The 26,012-nt window shown below is 58.8% G+C and overlaps 1 protein-coding gene across 1 annotated transcript in view; it reads right to left on the reverse strand.

Annotated features, from left to right (window-relative positions):
* Positions 1–10,606: 10,606 nt before the first annotated feature.
* RHEB (Ras homolog, mTORC1 binding) overlaps positions 10,607–26,012 on the reverse strand; it is a 33,256-nt gene continuing 17,850 nt past the window's right edge. The window contains exons 2-8 of the mRNA XM_028525680.1: positions 23,387–23,458; positions 18,636–18,703; positions 13,528–13,610; positions 12,811–12,867; positions 12,653–12,700; positions 11,745–11,826; positions 10,607–11,108 (exon numbers count right to left, since the gene is read on the reverse strand). Of these exons, the coding sequence (XP_028381481.1) occupies positions 11,016–11,108; positions 11,745–11,826; positions 12,653–12,700; positions 12,811–12,867; positions 13,528–13,610; positions 18,636–18,703; positions 23,387–23,458 (503 nt within the window). The 3' untranslated portion in view covers positions 10,607–11,015. The remainder of the gene's footprint in view (positions 11,109–11,744; positions 11,827–12,652; positions 12,701–12,810; positions 12,868–13,527; positions 13,611–18,635; positions 18,704–23,386; positions 23,459–26,012) is intronic.

Consider the following 26,012-nt stretch of genomic DNA (forward strand, 5'->3'; position numbering starts at 1 on the left):
CCGCCCCCCAAGGCCTCTCTGTGTGTCTCTCTCTCCCTCTGACCCTCGACTGTGACTGCGGCTGCCCCTCTGAGCCAGGACCACACACTCAGGGCGTGCTCCACCCCCTCTGCCCTGGGGGGTCACTGACCCCTCCTCCGCCCCCACCCCCACAGGTCTGCCTCTCTGCACCCACAAAGCCTGCCGGCACTTTCTCCCCTAGTTACCCTGAGGGCAAAGAAGGCTGCCCTTGACCGCCCCCGACTCCCACCTCAGCTCCCAGCCCCACCTCCAACTTTCCAACCCCCACCCCCATCCCTCGACCTCTCCCGCTGGTCCCCCCATCTCCTGCCAGGGCATCCTCACCTCCCATGTCCTCAGATCCTGCTGAAGGCCACGCCTGTCCCTCTCCCCCTTCCCCTCCCCCCAGGGATCAGCATGCACCCTTGACCCATCTGTGGCACCTGTCCCTGACAAGGACCCCTTCACAGGAACATGCAGCCCCACCTCAGGGTGAGACTTTCTCGGGTGCAGAGGTTCCTGGCACCTAACAGGCTCAGCGACGGTTTGGGGAGCGAGCAGCCCACACTGAGGCCGCAGGATGAGCCGCCCCCAAACTGCCAGGGAGACCAGATGCGGACACACAGAACGATGACCCTGGCGGCTCACAGGGGCCCCAGCCAGCTCTGAGGTCAAAGGAGAGCTCGTGTTCGCAGGGGGGACCGCAGGGGGGACCCCAGGGGCTGCACGGAGCGGGGCCTGGTGGGTGGGGCGGAAGCGGGACAGCAGGCAGCAGGCGGAGCTGCTGAGAGGAAAGTGTATTTTTGTCACCATTTCACAGATGAGACACTTCAGGGCCGGGGAAACGAGGCCACGCCATTCCTGGGGCACAGGAATGTGGGGGCTGAAAGAAATAGTAATACTTTCCCTCCCCCCTTCTAAGTCCTTCTGGCTGGGCTGATAATCTAATTCACAGAGACGGAGTCACCGGAGAAGAGCACCGTTTCAGCACCAGGAATTCACAGAGGCACGCGAATTCCAAATCTTCCGAATTCCAAGACAGCGAGGCAGCGCTGGGGATAGAAGGCCTTTTCAGGCAAGTCAGACAAAAGGGGGAGGGGGAGACGGGGGTTACGGATTTCAGAAGTGAGAGTGGGTGGCTTGCAGGTCGGGCCGTGGAGGAAAAGTGGAACTCACTCAGTGGGAAAGTTCTCGCTGGGCAACTCAGAACCCGTGCGACACAGAGGGTATGGACACGTGAAAAGGGCAGAGAAAGAAATTCTGGAAGGAAAAGGGTGGGGGGAGTCTCTTCCCTTATTTTCTTTGTTAAAACATATTTTTTAAAATTTAGTTTTAGAGAGAGGGGAAGGGAAGGAGAAAGAGAGGGAGAGAAACATCAGTGTGTGGTTGCCTCTGGTGCGCCCCCTACTGGGGACCTGGCCCACAACCCAGGCATGTGCCCTGACTAGGAATCAAACCAGCAACCCTTTTGCTCCCAGTCCATGCTCAATCCACTGAGCCGCACCAGCCAGGCCCCTTATTTTCAAATAAGATAAATTAAACATTATTATTATTATTATTAAATATAGACTTGCCTGGCCCATATGGCTCAGTTGGTCAGAGCATCATCCTGTGCACCAAAAGGTTGGGGGTTCGATTCCCAGTCAGGGCACATGCCTAGATTGCAGGTTCAGTCCCCAGGTGGGGTGTGTGCGGGAGAGGCCACCAACTGATGTTTCTCTCTTTCTGGAATTAATAAATATATATATTTTTAAAACGTTTTAAATACGTTTTAATACGTTAAATACGTCCCACTTTAGGTTCACAGCAACACTGAGCTAAAAGTACAGAACCTTCCCATACCAGGAAAACTCAGCGTGTATTAAAGCCAGGTGAAGAATACTCCGTGTCCGTGGGTGGGATCGTGGGACGGCTCCTCACCGCGTGCTGCAGGACATCCAGGGTCCCTGCGCCCTGCCCAGGGAGGCCTGCCCTGAGTCACCCTAACGGAAACTCCCTCAAATTTCCGAATGCCGGCCCCCATGCCCCGCCCCCTGCACGGGCCAGTCCCGCCCCCTTTGGGGTCTGAGTGAAACAGCTGGGCGAAGCCTGAGCTCACCTCCACCTCCACAGGGTGCGGCAGGGGGGCGCTCCAGAGGCACCCACGGCGGATCTGCGTCCAGCAGGTCAGCGTCTGTCCACTCGCACACCGTCCGTGAGGGCTTGCGCTGCTGTCAGAGGCTTCCTCCTATTCATGGCCCGCGTTTTCAGAGTCTTTCCTTAACGATGGATCTGCGTGCAGGTCGCCTGTTACCTGTTCCCTGCCGCGCGTGAGCAGCAGAAGGACCTCCGCCCACGCCGTGGCCGGGCCCCGTTGTTGCTGGTTTCTTGGACGGGGCGCTTCTGGAGCCCCTGACTAGTGTGGGGCTCAGCGCTCCCCTCCGAGGCTGCCACTCCCGCTGCCACAGCCAGCGCAGGGTGGCCACCGGGCTGGACGTCTCTCTCACCAAGGGTGGAGGGTGAGCCCCAGGCGACGATGGCAGGACCAGGAAGCCAGGGGGAGAGACGCAGCCCAACAGCCTGACTCAGAGCTGGGACCTGTGGAAACAGAGCGCGGGGTCTCCCCACGTGGGGCCTGGAGCCCTCTTTCCGGAGTTGTGGGCTGTGTGCGCTGCTCCTGGGGTCCAGAGCGTGCCATCTCCGTCCCTTCCCGCCTTCTCTGAGCGGGTTGCCAGAGCACTGGGCAGAGGGCACCCAACTGTGTCGGGGTCCCTTCCCTTTCCTAGGGAGCCCCCCGCCCCTGTTTCCACACACTCCTTCGCCCTGAGCCCTGTGAGGCCGCCTGTAGCACAGCCAGCAGCCACGATGGCCTCGGGCAGCCCGCCGTGAGGCGTGACCTGCCTTTCCCATAAGTACCTTGGGGAGCCACTTGCTCCCCCAGCGGGACAGGGTCAACAGTGCGGAAAGAGACAAGTAGCACAGACGTCTGTGCCTTTCTCAGGCTCCAGGGGGCGACAGAGCAAACCGGCGGTCCGGCCCCCCTGCCCCCGCCCCCGCCCGCGGCAGCGCGGGAGCAGCACCCGCCACAGCAACAGCTGTCCAGTTCGGGGTCACGTCCCACGGCAGAGGGGCTGCGAGCGCCACCCGCCCGCTTCAGAAAAATGGTTGGGAAAAACAACCCCAAAACTGAAAAAAAATTGGGGGAGGGGTGGGTGAAAATCAGGAAGTCGAAAGTTTTGCGTTGGAGCACCTGAATCCGGCTGGAGAAACATGCATCATCCGAAACAGTCCGTTTAGTTCAAATCAGCGCCGTTTCATCTTGCAGGTGGAGAACCAAGGGGAATCCAGAGATGTGTCTGCCGCTCAGAGGCGGGTCAGGGGTGAGGAGGGGGCGGGGCAGGGGTGAGGATGGACTCCTGTCCCTCACCCCACAGTTGTCAGCCCAAGATCCTTTCTTACGCGCTCCAGGGGCTGCATCTTCCCGAGGGGGCGGTGGAATCGAGGCAGGGCGCCCCCCACCCCGCACTGTCCAGCAGCATCAGCATCGCCGTGCGCTTGTCCCAAGTGCGAGTTCTGGGGCTCTCTGTGCAGCCCAGACAGACTGGGCCGGAGTCCGCACCAAGTCCCCCCCCCCGCCCCCGGGGCCGGGGTGGGTGGGCTGCTCCCTTGCTCCTATAAGCGGACCCGCAAACCGCCTCCTGCAGGGCGGTCAACTCTTACCAAATGCATTTTACTCTCGGTCTCACACGGGTTTCCTAGGTCACCCTCCGCAGTGGCCGCAGGCCGGATGGTTGTGCCTCCCACCCCAAGTCCCTGTGTTGAAATCCCACTCTCCAGTGTAGAGGGAAGGGCAAAAATATGTTTATTAAGGTTGTCCGTCTGGAAAATAACACAATAATTGATCAATAACAATACATGAATAAACCCGATTTTCACGTATGCACCACGGTAACCCTACTTCGCCCCACCCTGTGTCGGGAGGGGAAGGGGCGCCTTTGGGAGGTGCTTAGGCCCCTGGGGTGGAGCCCTGATGAGCGGGATCAGTGCGCACCCTCGCACGAGGGACCCCCAGAGAGCCCTCGCTCCGTGCACCGCGCAAGGACGTGTCTGCGAACCCGGAAGTGGGGCCGCCCCAGACACCGCGTCCGCCGGTGCCTTGACCTGGGACTTCCCGGCCTCCAGACGGCGTGAAGTCCACCTCTGGAGGCCAGCCGCGCAGCCTGTGGCCCTCTGTCAGCCCAGCCTGAACTGATAGCGCCGGCCCCAGCTTCTCTGGGCACCCGCCTCCTCCTGGGCACACTAGAGCGTTCAGACGCAAAGCCACTTGGGTTCCTTACATGCAGGACAGCCAGCGTGTTCGGGTGTGCCGGGGACCGTGCTGGTTTGAAGGGTGACGGCCCCACACGGCAGGACATCCTGGGGGGAGGCCACCAGCAGAGATCCAGGGGCTGGCAGGTGTGGTTCCTCCTGGGGGCGCAGAGGGAGGGTCTGTCCCGCGCCTGTGCCGGCTCCTGGGGCGGCGGTCAGCCCCTGGTGGCATGTGGCAGTGTCACTCCGATCTCTGCCTTCATGGCCACGTGGCTTCCGATGTGCAGCTGTCCCTCTGGGTCCCCATTTCCTCTCCTTGTTAGGTCCCTGGGTTAGGGCTCATGCGACTCCGGTATGACCTCATCTGAACTTGACCTACATCTGCAAAGGCCCTGTTGGGGGATTAAGACTTCCACATCAATGTGTGGAGGGCCCAATTCTACCTGGAGGGGCCCGTCAGTCCCAGGCAAGCAAGCGGGGGGGCGGTCACCCTCCTACAGTTCTGTGGTCACAGACCCCACTGCCACGTACCCTTTGTTCTCAGGGGCCGTGGCCCGAGTCCCCAGTTCTCAGATGTGGTCCCTGAACTGCAGGGAGTCAGTAGCTGACTTAGAGCTGGTCCCCCCACCCCGTTTTGCAAGTCCACACAGGGCTCCAGCCACCGGCATGGAAGGGGTGGCAGCCCCACACACCAGGGCCGGGGAGGGGAGGGGGGCCTTCCCTGCCGCTCCAGCCGCCCCAGCTGTCTGCACCAGGCCGGCCCTCTGTGTAAGTAAGCCTTTTAGGGTAAAGGTCAGGACACATCAACCCCACGCCAAGCCACAGGTAACAGAGATGACCGTGCTGGTTCACGTGGGTCCTTGGCTAATCTAATAACAGTGGGGTGGGGGTGGAAACACAATGATGTGACACCCTGAGAAGCGCTGGCTGGCCAGGCGCTCCCCTCGCTGGGCAGGCGAGCCTTGCCGGCTGTGTTGTTTTTGGTCGGCAATAAATCAAGGGGCGGGGCTCCGCAGCCTCTCTCGGGCATCGGGAAAACTGGGTGAAAGGTCTTGATGGTCCAGACCATAATGCTTCCGGCATCTGCTGCTATTTCTTGAGAAACTTCATGCCTTAAAAGCAGAGGCCAAGGCCCCTTGCTAGACTGTAACAGAGCGTGGAAGCTGGAGGAAGCCCTCGGATGAAGGGCTGCTTGGAGTCGGTCTGTCCCCGACTGGGGCGCGGCCCCCCTATTCTGCAGTTGTGTTTGATGAGGTGCCTGACGGAGCTCGCCAGGTCCAACCGTGACCTTCGGTGAATCTGATGTGTGTGATCTGCCCAGACCTGCAGTTTTTATCACCACGCACATCATCATGTTTTTGATACCTTGGGCCAGACTAGAATCAGACTGCTTAGAGAGGTCATTCTTTCTTTCTTAAAATTCTCACCCAAAGGCATGTTTATGGATTTTAGAGAGTGAGAGGCAGAAACATTGATGTGAGAGGGAAACACGGATCCGTTGCCTCCCACACGCGCCCTGACCGGGGCTCAAAGCTGCAATCCACGTAGGTGTCCTGACCAGGGATCGACCCTGCAGCCTGGGGGTGTCTGGGGTATGGGATGATGATCCAGCCTACTACTGAGCCGCCTGCCCAGGGCGGGGGACGTAGTTCTTTTCCATTTAAAAAAAGATTTTATTTATTCATTTTTAGAGAGAGGGGAAGGGAGGGAGGAAGAGAGGGAGAGAAACATCGATGTTCGAGAGAAACATTCGTCAGTTGCCTCTCGTACACCCCTAACCAGGGACCTGGCCGCAGCCCAGGCCTGTGCCCTGACCTGGGATTGAACCAGCGACTTTTCAGTTCCAGGGACGACAGCCCAACCCACTGAGCCACACCAGCCGGGTCTGGGGAGGTGATGCTTGAGTCTGTATCTCGCCTCTTGGGTGTGGAGCCCAGGAATGACACGGCGGCCCAGTGGAAGTTCGACAGCCGTGGGCGACGCACAGCTGTGGAGAAGCAGGGAGCTCCGGGGGGCAGGGGAGACCCCGCCACCAGGGGAAGACCTCAGACTGGAGACCTGGCTTGGCCCGGGTTCCCCGTTTCCTCAGGACCCTGACTTTGCATTTTTAGGGCTTTGGGAACAGCTAAGCCCTTGGGGCCGTTCCAACCACCCCTGGCAAAAGGATGTCTCAGACACAGGAATCAAGACTGGGGTCAAAGGGCGTTGCCCAAAGATACACACGAGCTGCAGCACTGGGACCACAGATACTATGTTCTGAGTCTTAATCCGCAACTCCATTTATTCGGGGTTCCCTGTGGATGTCGGGGTGTCAGGCTCGTGGGCTGTGATCAAACGTGGTTTGTGCAAACAGCAGACTAAGAGTTGGCAGGTCTCTGGCCGTGGGTCCCCCACTCTGAACCTGGAGACACCACCTTCGCTCTCCGCTTTCCATTCTGTCTCCAGAGCAGGCGGTCCCTGGTCACTCTAGAGCGCGAAACAATGGTGTTGCTCAATGTAAACGTTTCTTTTGTCTTACAGTGGAACTCTCTCTTCCTGGGGGAGGTGAAGGAGGGGGGGGGGCGGTGCTGGAGTTTTCTGAGCAGCGCCTTGGCAGGCACCCGGTCCCCTGCTGGCACAGCCTGGCGGCAGCCTCTGCTGGGAAGACCCTGGCGGCAGGACCCTGGCAGCTGAGCCCTCTGCAAGCACGAGCCTCTCCCGGCAATGCTGCGGGCCGTCCCCGTGGGGTCCGCAGCCTGCTTGCTTCTGGGATGGGGCCCCCGTCCCCAGCAACGGGACATTCTCCACAAGAACATTAAATGGTATTCTGGAAAATCTCTGTTCCCCGTGCTGGGGAGAACTGAGGAAGCAGAAGCGTCAGAGACAGACTGGTGGCCACCGTCTCTGGTGTGCAGTCCAGTGACTCACAACGCACCCAGCACACGGACCACAGCCGATGAATGGTGGCACGTGTCACACCGGGTGACGAAACCCAGGCCTCCCATGATGCCCGGGAGAGGACAGGAAGTTTGCATTTCCCTGATTTAAGGAGTTGAAAGTGAGGGCGGTGCATCAAACAAGTTTTTTTTTTTAAAGATTTTATTTTATTTATTTTAGAGAGGGAAGGGAGGGAGAAAGAGAAAGAGAAACATCAATGTGCAGTTGCTGGGGGCTGTGACCTGCAACCCAGGCATGTGCCCTGCCTGGGAATCGAACCTGTGATGCTTTGGTTCATAGCCCGTGCTCAATCCACTGAGCTACGCCAGCCAGGGCTACATCAAACAAGTTTTAAATAAGCCGACTTGGGCTGCCGTGTCTGTGCATCGTCAGAAGGTGAGTGCCACAGTGGACCGGTCTGCGGTGGGGAGGGAGAGGGCGGACCGAACCCAGGCCCGGCTCCGGAAGGCAGGGGGCCCTGAGATGTCACTGGATCGGCTGGACTGGGGGGCATGAAGGAAGAGGAAGAGAACGGCTCCCCAATCACTCGCTTTGGTTTGTGGCGGAGAGTGTTTTCCTGAAACAGGGTCTAGGGGAGACCCACGTTTTTGGAGGACCATCAAGAGTTCAGCTTTGTCATAAACTCGAGATTCCCACAACACATAACACAAGGTAGGGCTGGGGCCCACAGAGGTCAGGGTGGGAGACACACATTTTGGCCGTCAGGTACCGAGGCAGCGAAACCGCGTGACTGGATAAACTCAAGGCAGGGTGTGGTGAGGACAGGGGTCCGTGTAAGGGAGACTGAGGCGGCCTTGGTGAGCGGGGAGACCGGTGTCATGGAGACAGACTTCCACAGAAAGCAGTCACCTGTCCACAACGCTCCTGAGGGAGGGTCGGGAGCGACCCTCGGCTGCCCTGGCTCAGTGGGCTGAGCGCCAGCCTGCGGGCCACAAGGTCGCTGGTTTGATGTCTCATCCGGGCACACGCCTGGGCTGGGGGCTGAGTCCCTGCTTGGGGGTGTGTGAGAGATGACCCATCAATCTCCCTCTCACACATTGATGTTTCTCTCCCTCTCTTTCTCCCTCCCTCCCCTTCTCTCTAAATAGCAAGTAAATAAAATCTTAAAAAAGAAAAAAGAAACCAGGAAACACCTACTGGATCTGGTGATGATAAATTCAGACGAGCCCCCAGTGATGCGGGGGGGCGGGGGGGGGCGCGGGGCGGACTCGAGAGTTGAGAGTAGATGGGTGATTCAGTTTTAGCGACATTTCATCACCTTAACTTAAATTTGTGTAATTTGCATTTATTATGAGCTGCAAAGTAGTTCTGAATATAGCCCTCGTTTCGTGCTTAATGTACTTTATAGCCCAAAGTAGTTCTGAATATAGCCCTTGTATTCGTGCTTAATGTACTTTAATAAATCTTAAGATCGCATTTATGTACCATCCAGAAAAATAATAGCTTGTATGACACAATGCTTTGTCACTGATTTGAAACTCATTTCATTTTTTTAATGTAATTTTTATTTTTATTTTTAATATTCTTTTTTTAAAGAAATTTTAAAAAGATTTTATTTATGTATTTTTAGAGAGGGAAGGGAGGGAGAAAGAGAGAGAGAGAGAGAAACATCAATGTGCAGTTGCTGGGGGCCGTGGCCTGCGACCCAGGTGTGTGGCCTGACTGGGAATCAAACCTGTGATGCTTTGGTTCATAGCCCGAGCTCAATCCACTGAGCTATGCCAGCCAGGGCTCATTCCATTTTCGAAAACGTTCAACCGTAAGAAAACCTCAGAAACGGTGACACAGTATTCAGTAACAAAAACCCGGCGTCACACCTGGCAGTTGCAGATGGCGCACTGGCACGGCGGACAGAGTGCGTCTGCTTGCCGACCGCGACCATGCCGAACTCGGCTCCGGCTGCCTCCTCCCGCGAGGGCAGGGCGGCGTCTCCCCCCCGGGGTGTGCGGGGACACTAGCCCGGCACGGGGGTAACGAGCGCCCCATCACTGGAAGTCCTGAGCCGCCTCGCCACGCCGGGAAGCTGTAACACGCGGAATCCACCGAGCAGTTGTCAGCGGCCTGGTGGATGGGACCACGGCCCTGGGGAGCAGGACCGGACGCACCGGTGGAATAGCCAGGGTTCAAGGTCAGAGGCCCGTGCTGCAGGGGTGCAGGTTTCTGTTGTTCATGGCACCAGGAATAGCGCCTGGCTCAGAAAACTTGTGAGTGGTGGGTAAACCGCACCATGTAAAGCAGGAGCCCCCAACCCCTGGGCCACAGCAGGGGGAGTGGCCGGCCGGCTCCGCACTGCGGCCTGAGCTCCGCCCCCAGCCCCCGCGCCCCACAGCCCTGCCATGGCAGTGGGGAAGGCTGTCTGTCTTCCATGAAGCCAGTCCCGGGGGCTGGAAAGGCCGGGGACCGATGATGTCAAGGAGTGTCATGCCACTGCCAGACAGGAGGTCCGGCCCTACAAGGGCCACATCGCGACAGTGAAATCTCCACTAGGAACCTGCTGCTGGAAGTTGGCATCCCACAGAAAAACTTTCCGGGTGGGGCAGCCCGCCCGGTGACCGGGGCCTGGCCAGCCGGCCTGCGGCCCTGCACACGGAGCACGGACACAGCGTCAGGCCCGGGAGTCAACCCTGTTGGTGAGTGATGACACTCCACTGTCCTGTTTGCTTTTATTTTAAAACCGAGCATTTTGTGGAGGTTTTCCAGGGATCTAATTTCATCCTGGAATGACGAGACAAACAACTTGAAAGATCCAAAATGGTGGTGTGTTCTAAAAACAATTTTTCACGCAAAAATTAGTCATAAAACAACACTGCATTTTATTAATAGTAACGTTTCCTAATGTTAGACACGGCCCTGTGAAAGCCGGGACGAGGCATCTTTTAAAAAACGTGACCCGGCCTGCTGTGCAGGTGTAGCCCCTGCCCCCCGAGTCACCCCACACTCTGTGCGCTGCACCCGCAGAGCAGGAGGCCCCCGGGGCCCCACGCAGAGCTCTGGCGGTGTGGGGTGGGGTCAGGCAGGCCCACTGTCTGTCAGGTCCAGGGCCGTGGACACCAAGCTAGACACAAGGAAGGACAGTGACTGTGAAGCATCACCTGCCCTTCAAGAAGCTGGGCAGACAAGCAGAGGGGGGTGGCGGGGGGCCGCGGCGGCCCCACCCCACAGACCCACGGGGGCGCTCAGCCACCCCAATTCTGGCCCTGCACCCCCATCGCCCGTCACTGCTGCCCGGCGGGCCGAGGGCCACACTCGCTTCTGCCCCTGCCCACAGCCTCGTCCCCCGCTGTCCCCAGGGTCCCAGCTGGGCCTTCCTGAGGGCCGAAGGAGGAGCCCTCACAAGACGAGGGATCCTTCTCGAAAAGCCACACGGAGCAGCGCGAGGGAGTAAGGTCTGCAGCTATTTTATTTACAAGTATACATTTAACGATGAAATAAACACTGATATATGGAAGCCTAGTTAACAGTAGTGTAACAATATGCATCTTTTGATGATTACATTATTTTAAACAACAAACTACACTTAAAAATTAATGCCGATAAAATTCTTGGTCATAATATTAATAAGAAATACAATATATAAATTGAAAATATGATTGCTTAAAATTTGAAAGTGGAAGTGAATTCATGTGGACAGAGTCAGAGTTCAACATAATCTGAGGGGTGGGCAGGGAGGCTCTGACCCAGACGAAATCTTTCAGGTTAACGAAGGAAAACGAGGCCGAGCTCATCTCCCCGACCCCCGGCAGCCTGGCCCCGCGCGGGGCGGGCCCCAGCGTCCTGGGCCCCGCGCGGAGTCACATCATCGAGCAGGAAGACTTGCCTTGCGAAGCAGCCCCGTCGATTTTCTCTGCCTCCAGAATTATCCTCCGGAACACGTCGACGGCAGTCTGGAAGACAGAGGAGACCGAGGCCGAGCCGTTTCACGAGCGGGAGCCTGGCCGGCAGGCCTGGAGAAGCCGCCCCCCCCCACCCTGCAGGCCGCCCCGGACCCCACCCCGAGAGCAGAACTGACCTCCTCTCGCGCTTCTGGTCCGCCTCCATCGGCCCCCACCTGCCACCTGCTGCCACCACGCCAGCCCTCCCACGGTGCCCTGGACTTCCAGGTCCGATACCAGCACGGCCCCCCTCCCGAGGCTCTCCCTCCCCCTCTCCACCCTCCTCCAGACTGCGCCCCTGCCGCCCCCCGCGCAACTCCTGCTGCCGCCCCGCACACACAGACAGGAGAGGCGTGCCCCCGCCCAGCCCGGGCTCTTCTCAGCAGCTCGTGGGCTGAGCCACTTGCCCGCTCACACCGGGAGCTGTGGCACTGTCACCGGTGTGACAGGCGAGCGATGCCAGGGAGCGGACGGACGGACGGCAGGCAGTGTGGCTGGACATGCCTGTTCTAGGGCACCCCGCAGCCGCTGCAGGAGACGGTGGGGGGTCAAGGTGACACGGGGGCGGCGAAGACAGCGTGGACACGCTGACTAGGACGGCCTGAGGCCTGCGGCTGGCGACACCGAATGAGTCTGAAAAATACCTACTTGATTTTCTTTAGCAGACGACTCCAAAAAGGCTGCATTCCAAGATTCTGCTAACGCCTTCCCTTCTTCATAACTGATCACCCTAAAGGAGAAAGCACATTCCAATTAAAGAAGCTGTTTGTTCTCTACTGTACAAAACACATGCCAAGTCCATCTACGTGGACTTAGGAACAGGCCCCGTTTCCAGGACGTTTTTCCTCACGGAGCAGACGTGCGATCTGCTCCGGGTCATCAGCCCGGGTGTGACAGAGGAGCACTTCGTTTTACCTTTTTTACACGGCACACCCCCCTCCGGCGCTCACGGCCCGCAGGCACGGAGACGGGGCAGCAGTGTGAGGCTGCAGCCCCCGAGGGCGGGGGTACCCAGGGACAGGCCCACCGGGAGGCCCGCACGAACCCTCCTCCGTGCTCCAGAGGGGCCGGGGCAGACACACGGTCTGGTGGGGCTGCCCTTGCTCCAGCAGCCCTCCCCACCCCCCGCCGCCCTAGAGCGAGGGGCGCGCTGAGGACAGGGACGGGCCTGAAAGGGCCCCCCTGCACAGGCTGCGGGATCCAGCCAGCAGGCTCCCCCCCCACCCCCGACTAGAATCAGACTCCAGGGGCGGGGGTCCCGCTGCTCTAGCCTAACCCCAGCACTCAGAAAAGGATTTGGTGAATAAATGAACGCTACCGTTGTCTTTGTAGAGGCTGCTTTGCACGAAAGGCGGAGGACGCTAAAGACAACGCCCTGCAGCGTGCACAGGTGCGAGCGCCCCAGCACACTCGCCGCCCCACCTCTGCACGCCGAGCACAGCCCGGCTCCAGCTAGACGGCTCTTGCCGCAGGAATGAGGATGAGAAACAGACCTTCAGGGACCAAATCGGTTAGCCCTGACGTTACAAATCGGCCGTCACCCAGAAGCCACGTACCTTTCCATATGCAGGTCTTTCTTGTTCCCAACCAGCATGATAGGTATCCTGCAGACACGGGGGGAAGCCACGGGGAACAGTCAGCGCACACCGGACGGTGCAGGAGGCACCACCAGAGCGAGCCCGCGTACCGAGAGAGAGAAAGCGCCACTACTTACTGCACCTTCCCCACCATGTCCAACAGCTTGCCGTGGATGACTTTAATCACTTCAAAACTACAAAAGAAAATGCATGAAATCAGACATTCAACTTAGTGGTCACGTTTCTAAATGTTTATTACATAAAGTTTCAGTGAGAAAATAGAAAATGTTGCACATTCATCATTTTAATGCACAATAAGCTGAGCATAAGGCATCCCTTTCCTCTTCCGACCGACAGCTCGGAAGCCGCCCGGGCCGGGAGTGCTCGGGAGGAAAGGGGCGACAGGCCAGGGGGAGTCTGGCGCTGGGCTGATGCGCCACGCAGACGGTCTCGTCTCCGAAGGAATGCCTGCAGAACCTTCGTCTGCAGCACCTCCCTCAGCCAGACGGGCCCTGCGGTCAGCCCGGGTCTGCGTCAACGTGGCGAAAACACAGAGAAGGACGGCAGGGTCGCGCACTTCCTGCTCCGCCAGCGGGCGCGCTGACTGCGGCCTGTCCCAGCCCGTCCAGCAGCGCGGTACGAAGTGCACAGTGTTCTCGTCCATCAGAGCCGGGGTGGGTCGGGGTGGGTCGGGGTGGGTCAGGGTGGTCCCACCCCCCGCCTGCTCGCCCCACGGAACAGCCAGCTCAGTAACGAAGTCCAGTGGTTACTGCCAGCACTTCCCGCAAAGTCCTTACGAGGGTCCCCGCTACCTCTGCATGGCAATGCCCTCGAGGAAGAGGGTGGAGCCTTACCTTTTGATGGACGTGACAGAGTACACGAGAATGTAACCGTTGATGTCGATGGAGTAGGTCTGAGGGAAGATGGAGTATTCATCCTGCCAAGAGAAACACCACATCTGGCACATCGTGCAGCCCCGCCCCGAGTTTCCCACGCGTCTCCTGGTCGAAGGCGACAGGAAGCGGGGCACAGCGCTACCCCAGGAATGCGGCTGCACACGCAAGACCCACTTAAGACCGGTTTGGGGGTGGGGTAACCCATGCTCAAAAATGGGCCTGGGCGAGCCCGGGACTCCTGGGCAGGCCGACGACCTCCCTACGTGCTGGAAGAGGCGGTCGGCAGGACGCAGGGAGACGACGGGCCCGCGATGTCTTTCTGGACCGCACAGAAGACGCACAAACGCTAGCGGCTGACGGCACGAATCCGCGTGGCTCCTGCACAACACGCTGCACTGGGTGTGGCCTGTTCTCTGCCTGAGTCACAGGGCCCGGCCCTGGTCTACGGGTCGTTGGCCGGGGACCCCCAGCACCGGAGAGGAGGAAGAGGAGGAGGAGAGAAGCACCGCGCCACACTCACTCCGAGTGCGTGCCCGAGTGCGTGCCCCGACCTGAGGATGAGAGGAGTTGCTCATCGAGCACCCAGGGGGGAAAAACGAGGGTGCGCAGCACACAACGGCGTGCTAGGCCCCTGCCACGTGAGGCTTCCCGACACCCTGCTTCCGACGCAGAATTCCCGAGTGCCCGCGTGCACCGAGTCCGGCACAGACGCTGCAACCCCACCGTCCGCACCACACAGGCCCAGCACGTGCCGGGAAAACCACGGCGAGCCACGCCCACATCCAGGAGCTGTCTCTGTGAACTCTGCGTGCCACCCCATGGGTGTGACTCGTGTTCACCGTGACCTTGAATTACTGCCCCATGGCAACATGTCTCTTAAAACAACAAAAATATACTTTTTCTGTCGACTTGGTGACACCGTGAATGGCAGTCATCCATCAGAGAAACAGCAGGTCTGCAAAATAAAACCTTTGTTTTCGTTATCAGTACGACTTTTATTAAGTTGAATTCATTTTAGTGTTTAAAAACAAACTGTTAACAGAATGACAGATCTTTCTACCCAGATTAAAAACAAAATTCCAAACGATTTTAGTCACCAGCTCAGCTACAGTGTATCCAAAGTTCAAATTACACTTCCCCTGAAGGAAGACGTGGAGACGAGGGAGAGAGGAATCCTGTTCGAGAAGCGCGCTGCCCGCAGCGCCCAGCTAGGAAGTGCCGGGGAGGAAAAACCTTCGGCTGTAGCAGCAACCGAAAAGGACCAAATTCTTAGGAATAAACCAAAGGACGTAAAAATACACGCTTCACCTGAAGACAATCTCAACACACTCCCACGAGACAAAAGAATGAAACGAGTGGAACGCTGCGGCAGTCTTCGGTGAGGACGGGCGGAGTCCCAAGGATGCCCGCCGACGAGCCCCGAGTTAGCACACAAGTGCAACACGATCCCGGGGAAGAAGCGCGCTTTCCGACAGGGAGAACTCACGGGGGAGGCAGGGGGAGGGAACCACAAAGGGACTGTGACCGAGGCCTGCAGTGCTGGCCCCGGGGGCGCCCCCGGAGGGGTCTATGAAGAGCTACGCAGGGATGGACACTGTCAGGCACGTGACAGTGCGGCGTTTCCAATCACTGGGGACACAGGGCAGCATGCGGGGAACGCGGGCGGAGCCGCCTGGGGGAGGGTGGCTGCGCTGGGCCCCTAACCCACCCCTCAGCAAGAGTGGGTTCCGGAGGAATCAGACTGAGGGTGAAACTGAGGCGGTGCACAGGAGGTGGGAGAATTTAAACTGAAAACAAAACCCGACAGCTCAGACCACACACAAAACGCGCATTTTCTTCCCACAGTAAGTGGTAGGTCTAGTCATGAAGCCAAGGCCAACCGCCTGGCAGGAAAAGGGGCGGGCCGTGCAGAGGCAGGAGAGCTCACAGGAGAGGACGGCGGCGTCCTCAGCCGTGGGGAACAGACGCGACCCCTCACAACGAGAACACTAACACAACCACACACGCCGGTTTTCACCCAGCAGATGGGGAGACATGGCGAAGCCTGGTAACACACCGCGCTGGTGACTCACTGCCGGGGACAACGCAGCCCGAGGCCCCGGGCCCCCCGGCCCCCCCAGGCACGTCCTCGCCGCACGCCATCTGTCCGACGTGACGCAGATGATGGCGGCGCTACTGGTGGGAGCAAGACCGGGGACAGCCGAACTGCAGACCAACAGTTATGTGACGCTCAAACCCAAACAGGGGGGCGTGACGCAGCCACAGGGAGAGAAAAGGGCCGCATGCGCTGGCACGCAATCGGCTCTGAGAGGGAGACGCAGAGCCATGCTGCTGCGTAAAGCCAACACCCCCCGCCCCCAAAACCACACCTGCAGGTCCACGCAGGAGGGAGCGTGGAACCAGATGCAGGAGCTGGTCCCGGGGGCTGCTGCCGGGGAGGAGCTAAGGTAGTAGAGTGGGAAAGAAAGTTTGCATTTTCCTGTTTGCCTTCTAGAGCTGTTTTATTTCTGTAACAAGTGCACTTACTACTGTTAAGAAAAACAATCTTTTTTGGAAGGGGAATTTGACATAGAATTAACTCCACAGTCAGTTTGACTTGACTCGCCTGTCACTGAGTCCGCTGAAACTAGACCAAAACGAGTTTCGTGCAGACCAAAATGACCAGCCTGTGGGTTCCACTGTTCACCGTCCTCCCTAGCGGGCCACGACACCAGCTGTGACACCAACCACCATGTAAATAGTACCTGCCGACACACGTTTATACATAGCAACGTATTCTGTGTGACTTCCCTCCTAAAACGTGCAACTAGTGAAAAAGCTGACTTGGTTACTTTTTAAAAAAAAATATTTATTTTTTTAGAGAGAGAGGAAGGGAGAGAGAAAGAGAGGGAGAGAAACAGCAATGTGTGGTTGCCTCTCATGTGCCCCCTACTGAAGGCCCCACCCGGCCTGCAACCCAGGCATGTGCCCTGACTGGGAATCGAACCAGCAACCCTTTGGTTCGCAGCCCGGCACTCTGTCCACTGAGGCTCACCAGCCAGGGCCGAATCCAACTTTCAAACAGCCCTCAGAGCAGTGACTTTGGCATCAGTCCATCCAGGTCCCAGAAGGGTGAGCGGCGCACACCAGCAGGGCCTTGTACCCTCCAACTAAGGCGACTACAGCCTTTCAGAAGGGGTGGCTGCAGCGAGAACGATTTATTCCAAGCAGCTAAATTTGGATCTACTTTGTGTAAAAATTCTCTAAATGTCCTTACCTGGCAGTCACAGAACCCAAAACGGCAGGACAAGCAGAGCTGGTCAGGGACGGCACTCAGCCGTCCTCCCTCGGTGCACGCACTCCCCGGAGCCCGGGGCCACTCTGCGTGCGGCTCCGCCGCCGCCACGGCCCCAGGAGTGCGACGGCCAGGTGCACACGCCTGCTCCAGGGCCCGCGGAGCCTCGGGGGCGCCCCTTCCACAGTGATCTCGGGAATGGACGGAAAGCTACGTCCTCTCCGGGAAGGGTTCGCAAAGACAGCTCTCCTCCAGGGGCGACACCCCTGCACGTCCACACCCCGCGAGCTACCGTCAACTGAGCCCGCCACGAGGCCGCTGCGCTGGCCTCCGGAGCGTCGAAGACCCCCGCACGAGGACCACCCAGTCCTCTCGCAGCTCGCCCGTCTACCGAGCCCGAGAAGCACACACTGCAGTGCCACCAGGTCACAGACAGACAGTTTCCTGACGTTTTCACGCTCACCAGTCAGAGAGAAGCGAGGACACCGGAGCACGGCGACCGCAGAGGGCACGCTGCAGACCGCCGGGAAGCGCTGGCCCCCGGGCAACTCTGAAACTCGTTCTGACAGCATCATCACAGAGGTGCCAGCCGCACCCCCACTTCCCGAGGGCTCAATGCAAATTCAAAGCAAAGACACTAAGGCAAACGGGAATTGAGGTAATGCCCGTCCCCTCTCAATGGCGTGGCCCCGTGTCTTTGCCCAGGGCTCTCAGTGCTTCCTGCTGCGCCGGCGTAACCACACCTGTGCCCCCTCACTCTCCTTGATAACGGAGCGAACCCTGAGAACTCCGTGCCCGTCCCACCAGAGACTCGTCTGCGCTGCTGTAAAGGACGGGCAGCGCCCCCGAGCGCCCACCCGGCCCGTATAGACCAGCACCCTGCACCGCAGAGGCCGAGGGTGGCTCTGCTCCGAGAAACCCTCCCTGGGGCCTGAGGGCGAAAGCCACCCTACCCACCGCCAGGCGCGGTGTGCAGGGCGAATGCGGCCGCGTGTCCCAGCTCCGCGACACACAGAGCGGCGAGAGTTCGCTCCAGACCGAGACGGGCCTGCCCCAGTCCCCTCGGGTTCCAGCGGAAAGCCTCCCCTCAGCCCCGCCGACCAGACAGCACCACACGCGCCTCCGCCAGCCGGTCCTGCGGCTCGTGAGGGGGGGCGAGAGCCGGAAACCACACGGCAGCACCCCCTGGGGCCCCCCCCAGGGAGCCGCCATGACGCCCAGGGCCTACCAGAATGGCCTGGTAAGGGCTGGACCGGGGCCCCGGTGAGGGGACCGGAGGCCGACAGGAAGGAGCGTCTCTGTCCCTTCGAGCTCTCCTCCTTTCTCCGGCGAGCCGGCCCCCACACCAACCTGGGGGTGTCGTCTTTGGGTTGCTCAGCCTTGGCGATCACCGACGGTCTGGCCAGTCACACCAGCAGCCCTTCCCCCGGTGATGATCACACACCCACCTCGGGTCCTGCCCGGTGGTCCCTCGAGTGTGCTCCCCCCCCTGAAGAGACGCTCTGCACTCCAAGCGCAGGGCATGCGCACTGCACAGGGGAGGCGCCCCCCGAGTCTCTGAGGGGAGCTCAGGACCAGAACCCCTCTCCTGCAGCGCTCGCAGCCTGCACAGCGCTGTGAGTGCATTTTGAACAACTCCGAAGCAGAGGACCGAGCTGTTGGATAAACAGCCGTGACTCTGAAACGACCGAGGGAGCAGACGGCCCTCGCTCTCCAGTGACACGAGCGATGAGACGCGCTTCGTGACGGGAGTCCCGAGCCTGCGAGGGTCTGCGCGACACGCGAGACTCACCTGCCCGGCCGTGTCGACGAGCTGCAGATGGTACTCCTGCCCGTTCACCGTGATCAGCTTCGTGAAGGCTGCAGGGGAGAGACAGAGGAGCGCGAGCATCAGCCGGCCGCACGGCTGACTCCGCCGCCCCGGGCCCGCACGGGGACGGCCAACCAAGAAGAGCCCCTGCCAATCTCCTAAAGATCTCATAAAACAAAACAGAGCTCCGAGTTCACACATTCTTCCCAAACCTCCACTGTTTAACTGGAAAATACCGCTGACTAAAATCAAGATTGGCTAAACCTTGCATTTTTAAAAAGACATTGAAATCAGGCAAGAATCATCCCAGGAAAGTAATCTGAATGCTCTGTCTGTGGATAACCCTTTCTCTTGTGAAAGAGAGAAGTATACGGAGTTCGGTGTCTAGAAAAAACCAAGAGCACAAACCTCTCTACTGATTTGCAGGAGGCCTGACGCCAGCGCACGGAGAGCTAGCATCTAATGCAACGCTCGAACGCCCAGTACTCACACAGCGTCACGGTCTCACCGCCACGCAACAGCAACGGCGCAGCTGTTCTGTGGGAGGCCACTATTCCCACTCGCTGAGGATCCAAGCAATTTGTCACAATTTCTTTTTCCTACCAAGGGGTGGGGGTGGGGGGGAAGCAAATCCGACTAGGATAACTTCTGGAAAAGTCAATTCAGAATTTTAAGGAGACAGACTTCAAGCAAATATAGACAAAAGAGGAAAGAACTATTAATAGTGACTATTACAAAGCGCCATCTGGAACCCTGACAGCCAAGTGGAACAGGTTTCTGCGTCCTGTCCCAGCCTCCTTGGCTCACGAGGAGCCTCCGTCTCCTGGCCGCCCGCTGGGCTCGATCGGAGCCGGCCAGCAGAGTCGAGCCCACGCACCTCTGTCCCTCAGCCAAGAGGGAAAGAGAACCAGACAGACGACGGCATGCGGGGAGCCGTGGGCGGCAGGAGGACAGCAGCAACCCGGGAGCGTGCCCCCGGCGCGCATGTGCCTGGGCTCGGTGGGACAGCGCGACCGCACTGCTCAAGCAGCTGCTCCACGTGACAGCAACTCTGCGCTCTTTCTGGAAATGATCACTTAAAGAAACAACGCTAAGAACGCAACCCTACCATGTCTTCCCCACACCGGGACCTCTCCGAGCTCGGGATACCCAGGGCACCGCCTATGCTTCCGACCCCCGCTGGCCGCGGGCAGCCAGGAGGCATGCGAGTGGAGAGCTGCCCCCACGCCCCCCAGGGCCCACCCGCACACCGCAGACCGGATGGAAACCAGGTATGCAACGCTGCGAGCAACGGAACAGCAGCCTCTGTGAGGAGTGAGTAACGTGGTCATCAAGGAACACTGTAGTGGGAAGATGATCCACCAAACACCAGTCATTCGCCGAAGAACTACTTCTCCAGCGCCTGTTAGACCACCACTAGGCGCCAGGGATGCCATGGTCCCTGACCCCACTGAGCGGGCATGCAGCGGAGGGGACTCGGACCCGCTGCCAGGTGCCTTCTCTGGGAGGGGCACCCAGGCAGAGGGGGACGAGCACGTGAAAAGCTCAGTGAGGAAAAGCAGTCAAGTCAGCGCCGCTGCGGCTGGGCAGGGCGGGCAGGCCTGGGGGCGGGCGCCGGAGGCCTCAGAACACACGGCCGGCACCTCGGGTTCCCACTCTGAACGCACTGGGGAACCACGGGAGGTGGGCAGAGGAGGGACCTGACCCAGTCACACTCTGTCGTACAAGGGCCCCTCCGGTCACCCGTGAACAGAAACGTGGACCAAAGCCAGCGGTGGAGCCCACAACACAGTGACCAGGGGGTCCAAGGCAGAGAGGTGAGACATGATGCCCGGGTGCCCCGTGCTGCCAGGTCAGAAACTCGAGGGAGGCTCAGCCTCGGAGACCCGGGGGTGCTGGCCGGGGAGGTAGGAGTAAAAAGGCAGGAGATGCAACTGTACGTAAGACGGAGAAAAGTATTAGCAAACGTTCAGCACACCCTTGCGCACAAAAAGGATGTGAACCCTCCCACACAGCGTAGTGAGGAGGTGAAACGGAAGCTCTCCCATCTGCCCTGGGAAAAGTGCCTCCTGGCGCCAGCACGGAAGAAGGGAGTGTCCCCGGAGACCTGCCTGTCACCCCGCAGCCTGGGAGCCAGCTTGGGGAGGAGCGGGAGGGCGGCTTCCCCTGACGGCACTTTCCCTGAGCCCTCGCTCCCTCCCTTCTCAGTCCCCGGGGAAATTAATCCAATTTCCAGCTTATGATCCTGGAGCTTCTCTACGCAGGCTAACAGCTACTTACTAGCAGAATCTTGTAAGCAAGGGGCTGGAGACCCTGGAGGCTGGGCGCTTGAAAACTAAGACCCGCAGCACTGGCAGGCACCGCGAGCCCCGCACTCCTGTCCCACCAGCAGTCTGCCTGCCACTCGAGGCTCCAGACTCCCAGTCTGCGGGCAGCACCGGGAGTCCGCCAGCAGCCCCACGCCGAGAGGGCAGAGGCCGGGCCGCCGCCACGCCTCTGTAAATCACGAATGGCCGCGCCCTGCCACACCGGTCTCGCTGCCCGAGGACCGCTGCCACACACACGCAAGCCCGTCTGCACAGGTGGTGCTCCTGGCCCTACCACAACCGTACAGGCGGTAAAAGATGATGACACACCCCAGGATTTTTGCTTTTGCAGTGACACTTCAAGAGATGTGTCACCACTGCCTGTCTGCTACCAACACCCTGCTCTGTGTTAGAGCTAAGCGTAAAATAATTATTGGATCACTTCCAGGTTTACAGAGCACCGTGTTCCCTAGAACCAGAGAACCACCCGTTCACTCAGGTTGCTAGCAACAGGTTTACGACGGCCATTCACTCCAGTCCTCTCTAATCCCGTTACCGGCGCGCGGTGTCTTCCCACCGAGCAGTCGGGGAGGGCGTGGGGAGGGCTTCCGCCTGCACTGCTGCCAGGGGCTGGGGACGCGGCCCGGCGCCTGGACACGCTCAGGAACTTCCGAGGGGCTCCACACGCTGGTGCTCATCTCTGCGCACGCCTGACGACTCTGCGTGTGCAACGGACTCGGTCCAGAGACAGGAAGCACTAGTGAGCACTACGAGGTGGGGAGGTGTTGACGACGGGACCCCAGATGATGTCGGCAGCCTCTGAAGTGGGGCCACGTCACTGTCCCTGAGGCAGGGTCCCAGGGGGGTCACGTCTGACCCATGACTTACGTAAAAGGGAAGTGCATTTCACACGTAACACTGTGACTTGCCTTCCAACTCACCTTTAAATGGCACGATGACACACAACTATGAAAACCACCTAAGCAGACCTCACCATGAAAACTATCTTCTGCTGTTCTACAAATGACATGCCCAGATGAGCCGGAGCCCTTGAAGGACATCTAAGTTGCTACGTACAGCAAACACTAAGGCCAAAACCACGGTTTCCTTGTGTTCTTGTTCCAGCGGAGAGACGGCTGAGCCTGTGCACCCAGCGCCCGGGTGACTGCCCCTCACACGGACGAGGCTTACTATTCCGCGACAGCTACACAAACCAACAGGACGCAACCGGGACCCCTCCTTCCGGGGAAGGCAGAGGTTGCTGTCCGACACGCGCCCTCCTGGCCAGTCTAGCAGCCGACGGGCTTCCTCTCGCTGCCAGCGCTGGGGCAGGAGGGCGGCCGGGCACTCTGAGCCAGAGGTCAGCATGCTTGTCCTGGCGAGGGCCAGACAGGAAGTAGTTCAGGCTCCGTGGGCCGCCGCTGAGGAGGAGGAAGCGGCCACAGACAGACGGACAGGGGCACGGGAACCAGCTCGGCTGGGTTCCACGCAAACTGTACTTATGGACGCTGGCGTCAGAGTTCCAGGTCACTTTCGCATGTCACAAACATTATCCTCCTTTTAACTCTTTTCCAAATGAGAAATGTCAAAACCATACTTAGCTTGTGGGCCAACTTGGCCTGCAGTGGAAAGCTGCCCATGCCCCCTGCGGTGAGCCTCATTTTGGGGGGGGGGGGGGGGTTCTCTCCTGCGAGCTTTGGGCAGGTGGGGTCTCCGACCCAGCCGCCCACCCGTGAGCCTGGCCGTTGGGCAGGCTCCACGTCCACCGTGCCACTCAGGTCTGGTGACCCCACACCGGAACCCGTCCATCGCCGGTAGCAAACTGCAGGGCTCGCCAGTCCAAGAAGACTGTGCCCGGCGAGCTGGGGTTCCTGGAGGGCCCAAAGCCAGCTCCCTACAAGCAGCCGCCCCGAAGGAAGTGCCTCAGCTTCTCTCCCGGGACCCCAGACCCGAGGCTTGTTGCAGGTCCCTAGCATCGCCCTTCAAGGAGAGTCTGAAACCACAGACTGCAAATGGACCAGGTAAAGGCCGTAGCTGGTTCTGGCCTTTGGTGCTGCTGCCGAGCACGGTGTGAATGCGGCGGGAGGAAGAAGAGGAAGAGGAAGGAGAGGAAGAAGAGGAAAGGCTGCACTCCCCGTGTCCCCAAAGCGCAGCGTGGATCAGGGCTTCCCACACTGGGCTCCGGGGTCCTGTGGGGGCGAGCAACAATCTCCAGACAGCAGGGTCTGGATGAGGAGCCAAAACCTCCTTCACCGTGCAGTGGGCAAAGTTCTGGGGAGCTGTTCTGGGACCCCGTCAGTGACCTACAGCTCTACCCAAATACCCCTGCAGCCGACCCCCACCACCCCCCGCACACACAGAGGCTGGCCGGCCGTCGGTCCGAGGGAGGATGGCGTCCCGGGTCACCGCCCTCGCGAAGGCACTCACTGTTCTCGATGGTCGGGTCGTAGGAGTCCACGAACTGGCCTTCCACGAACTGGATCGTCAGCGAGGACTTCCCTGGAAGAGAGGGCAGCAGTTCAGGTCGCACCGGCGTCATCCAGGTGGAGGTTTTAGTTCTGCTGTTTCACAAAAAACCACACTGGAACGGATGAAGAGACTCAAGGTACCGGGATCAGAAAACATTCCTTTCACTGCCATTTAGGCAATTTCAAAGTTCCTGTCAACAGGAACTGTCACGAATGAAATGCTTCTGTGACACTCCCGAACACCACTGGCCAACGAGCACAGCGCAGGCTCTGCCGGGGGCGAACAGCTCTCACGGAAGCTCTGCACTGGGCAGGCTCCCCGGGGCCCCGGAAACCCGGCCATCAGCTGGGACGTGGAAACCAGCGAGACGTGACCCGCTTTGCTGGGTGTTCTCACTGGGGGCCGCCCCACACCTGGGGTCCGGGGCCTCTCAGGGCCACGGGCCCAGCAGGCAGGTGAAGAAGCGGTCGGTCAGGACTCCCTTGCAGAGTCACCCTGAGCACTGGGCCCGCGCTCTCACCCACCACCCACCACGGGCCAGCCCTGTGACCTCCCACCGGAGGCCCTCAGGGCAGGGAGGGAACAGCGCCAGACGGACTGTTTTATCAGCAGGAAGCAGGAAGCGGCTCCGGGCCGTTGCCCCCCCCCCCCCCCAGTCCAGCCTGGGAGCAGCGCTGTTAGGTTGTGGAGTCACTGGTGGGCTGCCCTGGCCACCTCCAGCGCAGGCGCCCGCAGGCAGAGCCGAGGGGGGCGGCGGCCAGCCCGAGCCCCACACTCCTGGCTTCCAGCCCTCGGGGCCTCCCCGGAACCACGGAGAGGTGCAGTTCACAGGGGGCACGGGTTTTCACAACAAAGGCCGCCCCCTCACACTCAGAAATTTACCAATCACTGTATTTTGGGCCGTGTATAATGAGCACCCATGTTTTGGACCCAAACTTCCAGGAAAAGAAACTTTTGTTTTTAATTTTTAATTTATTTATATTAAGATATGTATTTTTGTATTATAAAGGAACTTTAGCATTTATTTTTGAACATACCACGGTACAAGAAATTTTATGTAACAAATAATTACAAAACACAAGAACAGGTACAAGGTATCTAATCTCACTCACCACCCATGAATAACGTGCATCCTTATTTTCCCTAAAAGATTTGGGCAAAATGCGCAGTATACACGGTGAAACCCAGTAACAAGCTGGATGGAAAGTGGGAGCTGCCGGGAGGCCACCAGATAATCCCCAGGTTGGCGGGCTCATCGCTTACTCCCCCCTCCCAGCAGCGAAACACAAAGTTCACCGTGTCGCCAGAATCACTGACAACTGAAATAACTTTCTACAACGCAGCCTACAAGAGAAATTCAAAAACTGCATGTTACTCTGTACCTGCTTAAAACCTTCACTGTGATGAGACTGAATTCCCAGCTCCGAGCCACGGCCCCCAGGGACAGGCCCTGCCTGCACACCCCACACCACCTCCCCAACCTCACCCGCTAAGCCCCCCGAGGCCCCTCCCCTGGCTCCAGCCGCGCCCTTCAGCCCCAGCCAGCTTCCCACCAGCATCAGTGCCTGTGTTCTGGCCGCCCCCCCATCTTTTTGACACTATGACTCACTTTTGTCATTTAAAACTGCCCCGGGGAAGGTGGCACCCCCCCTGATGTCACTCTATCATACCACCCTGCTGTATTCTTTTACTTTCAGTGCCTGAACTCAGCTGGACTTGACCTTCCTTCGTTAATTAGTCTTTGGAGACCCTGTAGACACCTGGGTTCTGAACAAATGAATGAAATTCAAGCTCAGACCCCCCAAGGGCACTCGCATACACTCAGAGACTACAGAGAATCTCAACTTCATAAATGTGACCAAAAAACAGGTCGACAGAAATTAAGAAGCAACACTGTGGCACGGACCCGGACCCAGGCGGGGCCTGCCCATGGGACCGGCTACAGCGGCGTCTAGGAACCGCACACATTTCGAACGACTGTGTTCGAAAGAAACCCTGTTACGTAACCTGGCTCACAAAGAGGTATTTAGCTCAAAATACACAAAACTGTTTTATGTAATGAAAATAGCAATAAAAAACTGTTTTATGTGAGCAGAATTGAAACACTTTAAAGAATAAGAAAATTCTTATTTATATCAAACACCATTGCTTGAAGCAAAAGACATTTAATTGGAAGAAAAGAACCTTCTTTAGGGCTCCTGAAGAATGTCCAGGCACTCTGCTGAGCCTTTGATTCCCTTAGGATAAGAGGGTTTTTTTGGGGGTGGGGGGGGGAGCTTACACATGGAAAGAAGAGAAGGAAGACAAGAATTCCCCCCTATAGATACATGAGCAATGGTGAAAAGAAAGGCATTTCCGAGATTTCGGTGACACGGGTGGGAGCAGACCTAGATTAAGCATGCAAAGGAGGGGCTGAGCAAGGCGCACGTGATGGACTCCCCTGCAGTGGAGGGAAGCAGGTAGGAACGTGGGGGGGCGGAGCTGGCACTGGGTAAGTCTCCCCAGCCACACCAGCTGGGGGGAGGGGGGAGGGGGCAGAGCCCCTGGAGGGAGGGCACGGAACTCCGGAAGCCACAAGCCCAGA

This window comes from Phyllostomus discolor, chromosome 10 (assembly GCF_004126475.2).
Source record: "Phyllostomus discolor isolate MPI-MPIP mPhyDis1 chromosome 10, mPhyDis1.pri.v3, whole genome shotgun sequence".
Classification (NCBI taxonomy): domain Eukaryota; kingdom Metazoa; phylum Chordata; class Mammalia; order Chiroptera; family Phyllostomidae; genus Phyllostomus; species Phyllostomus discolor.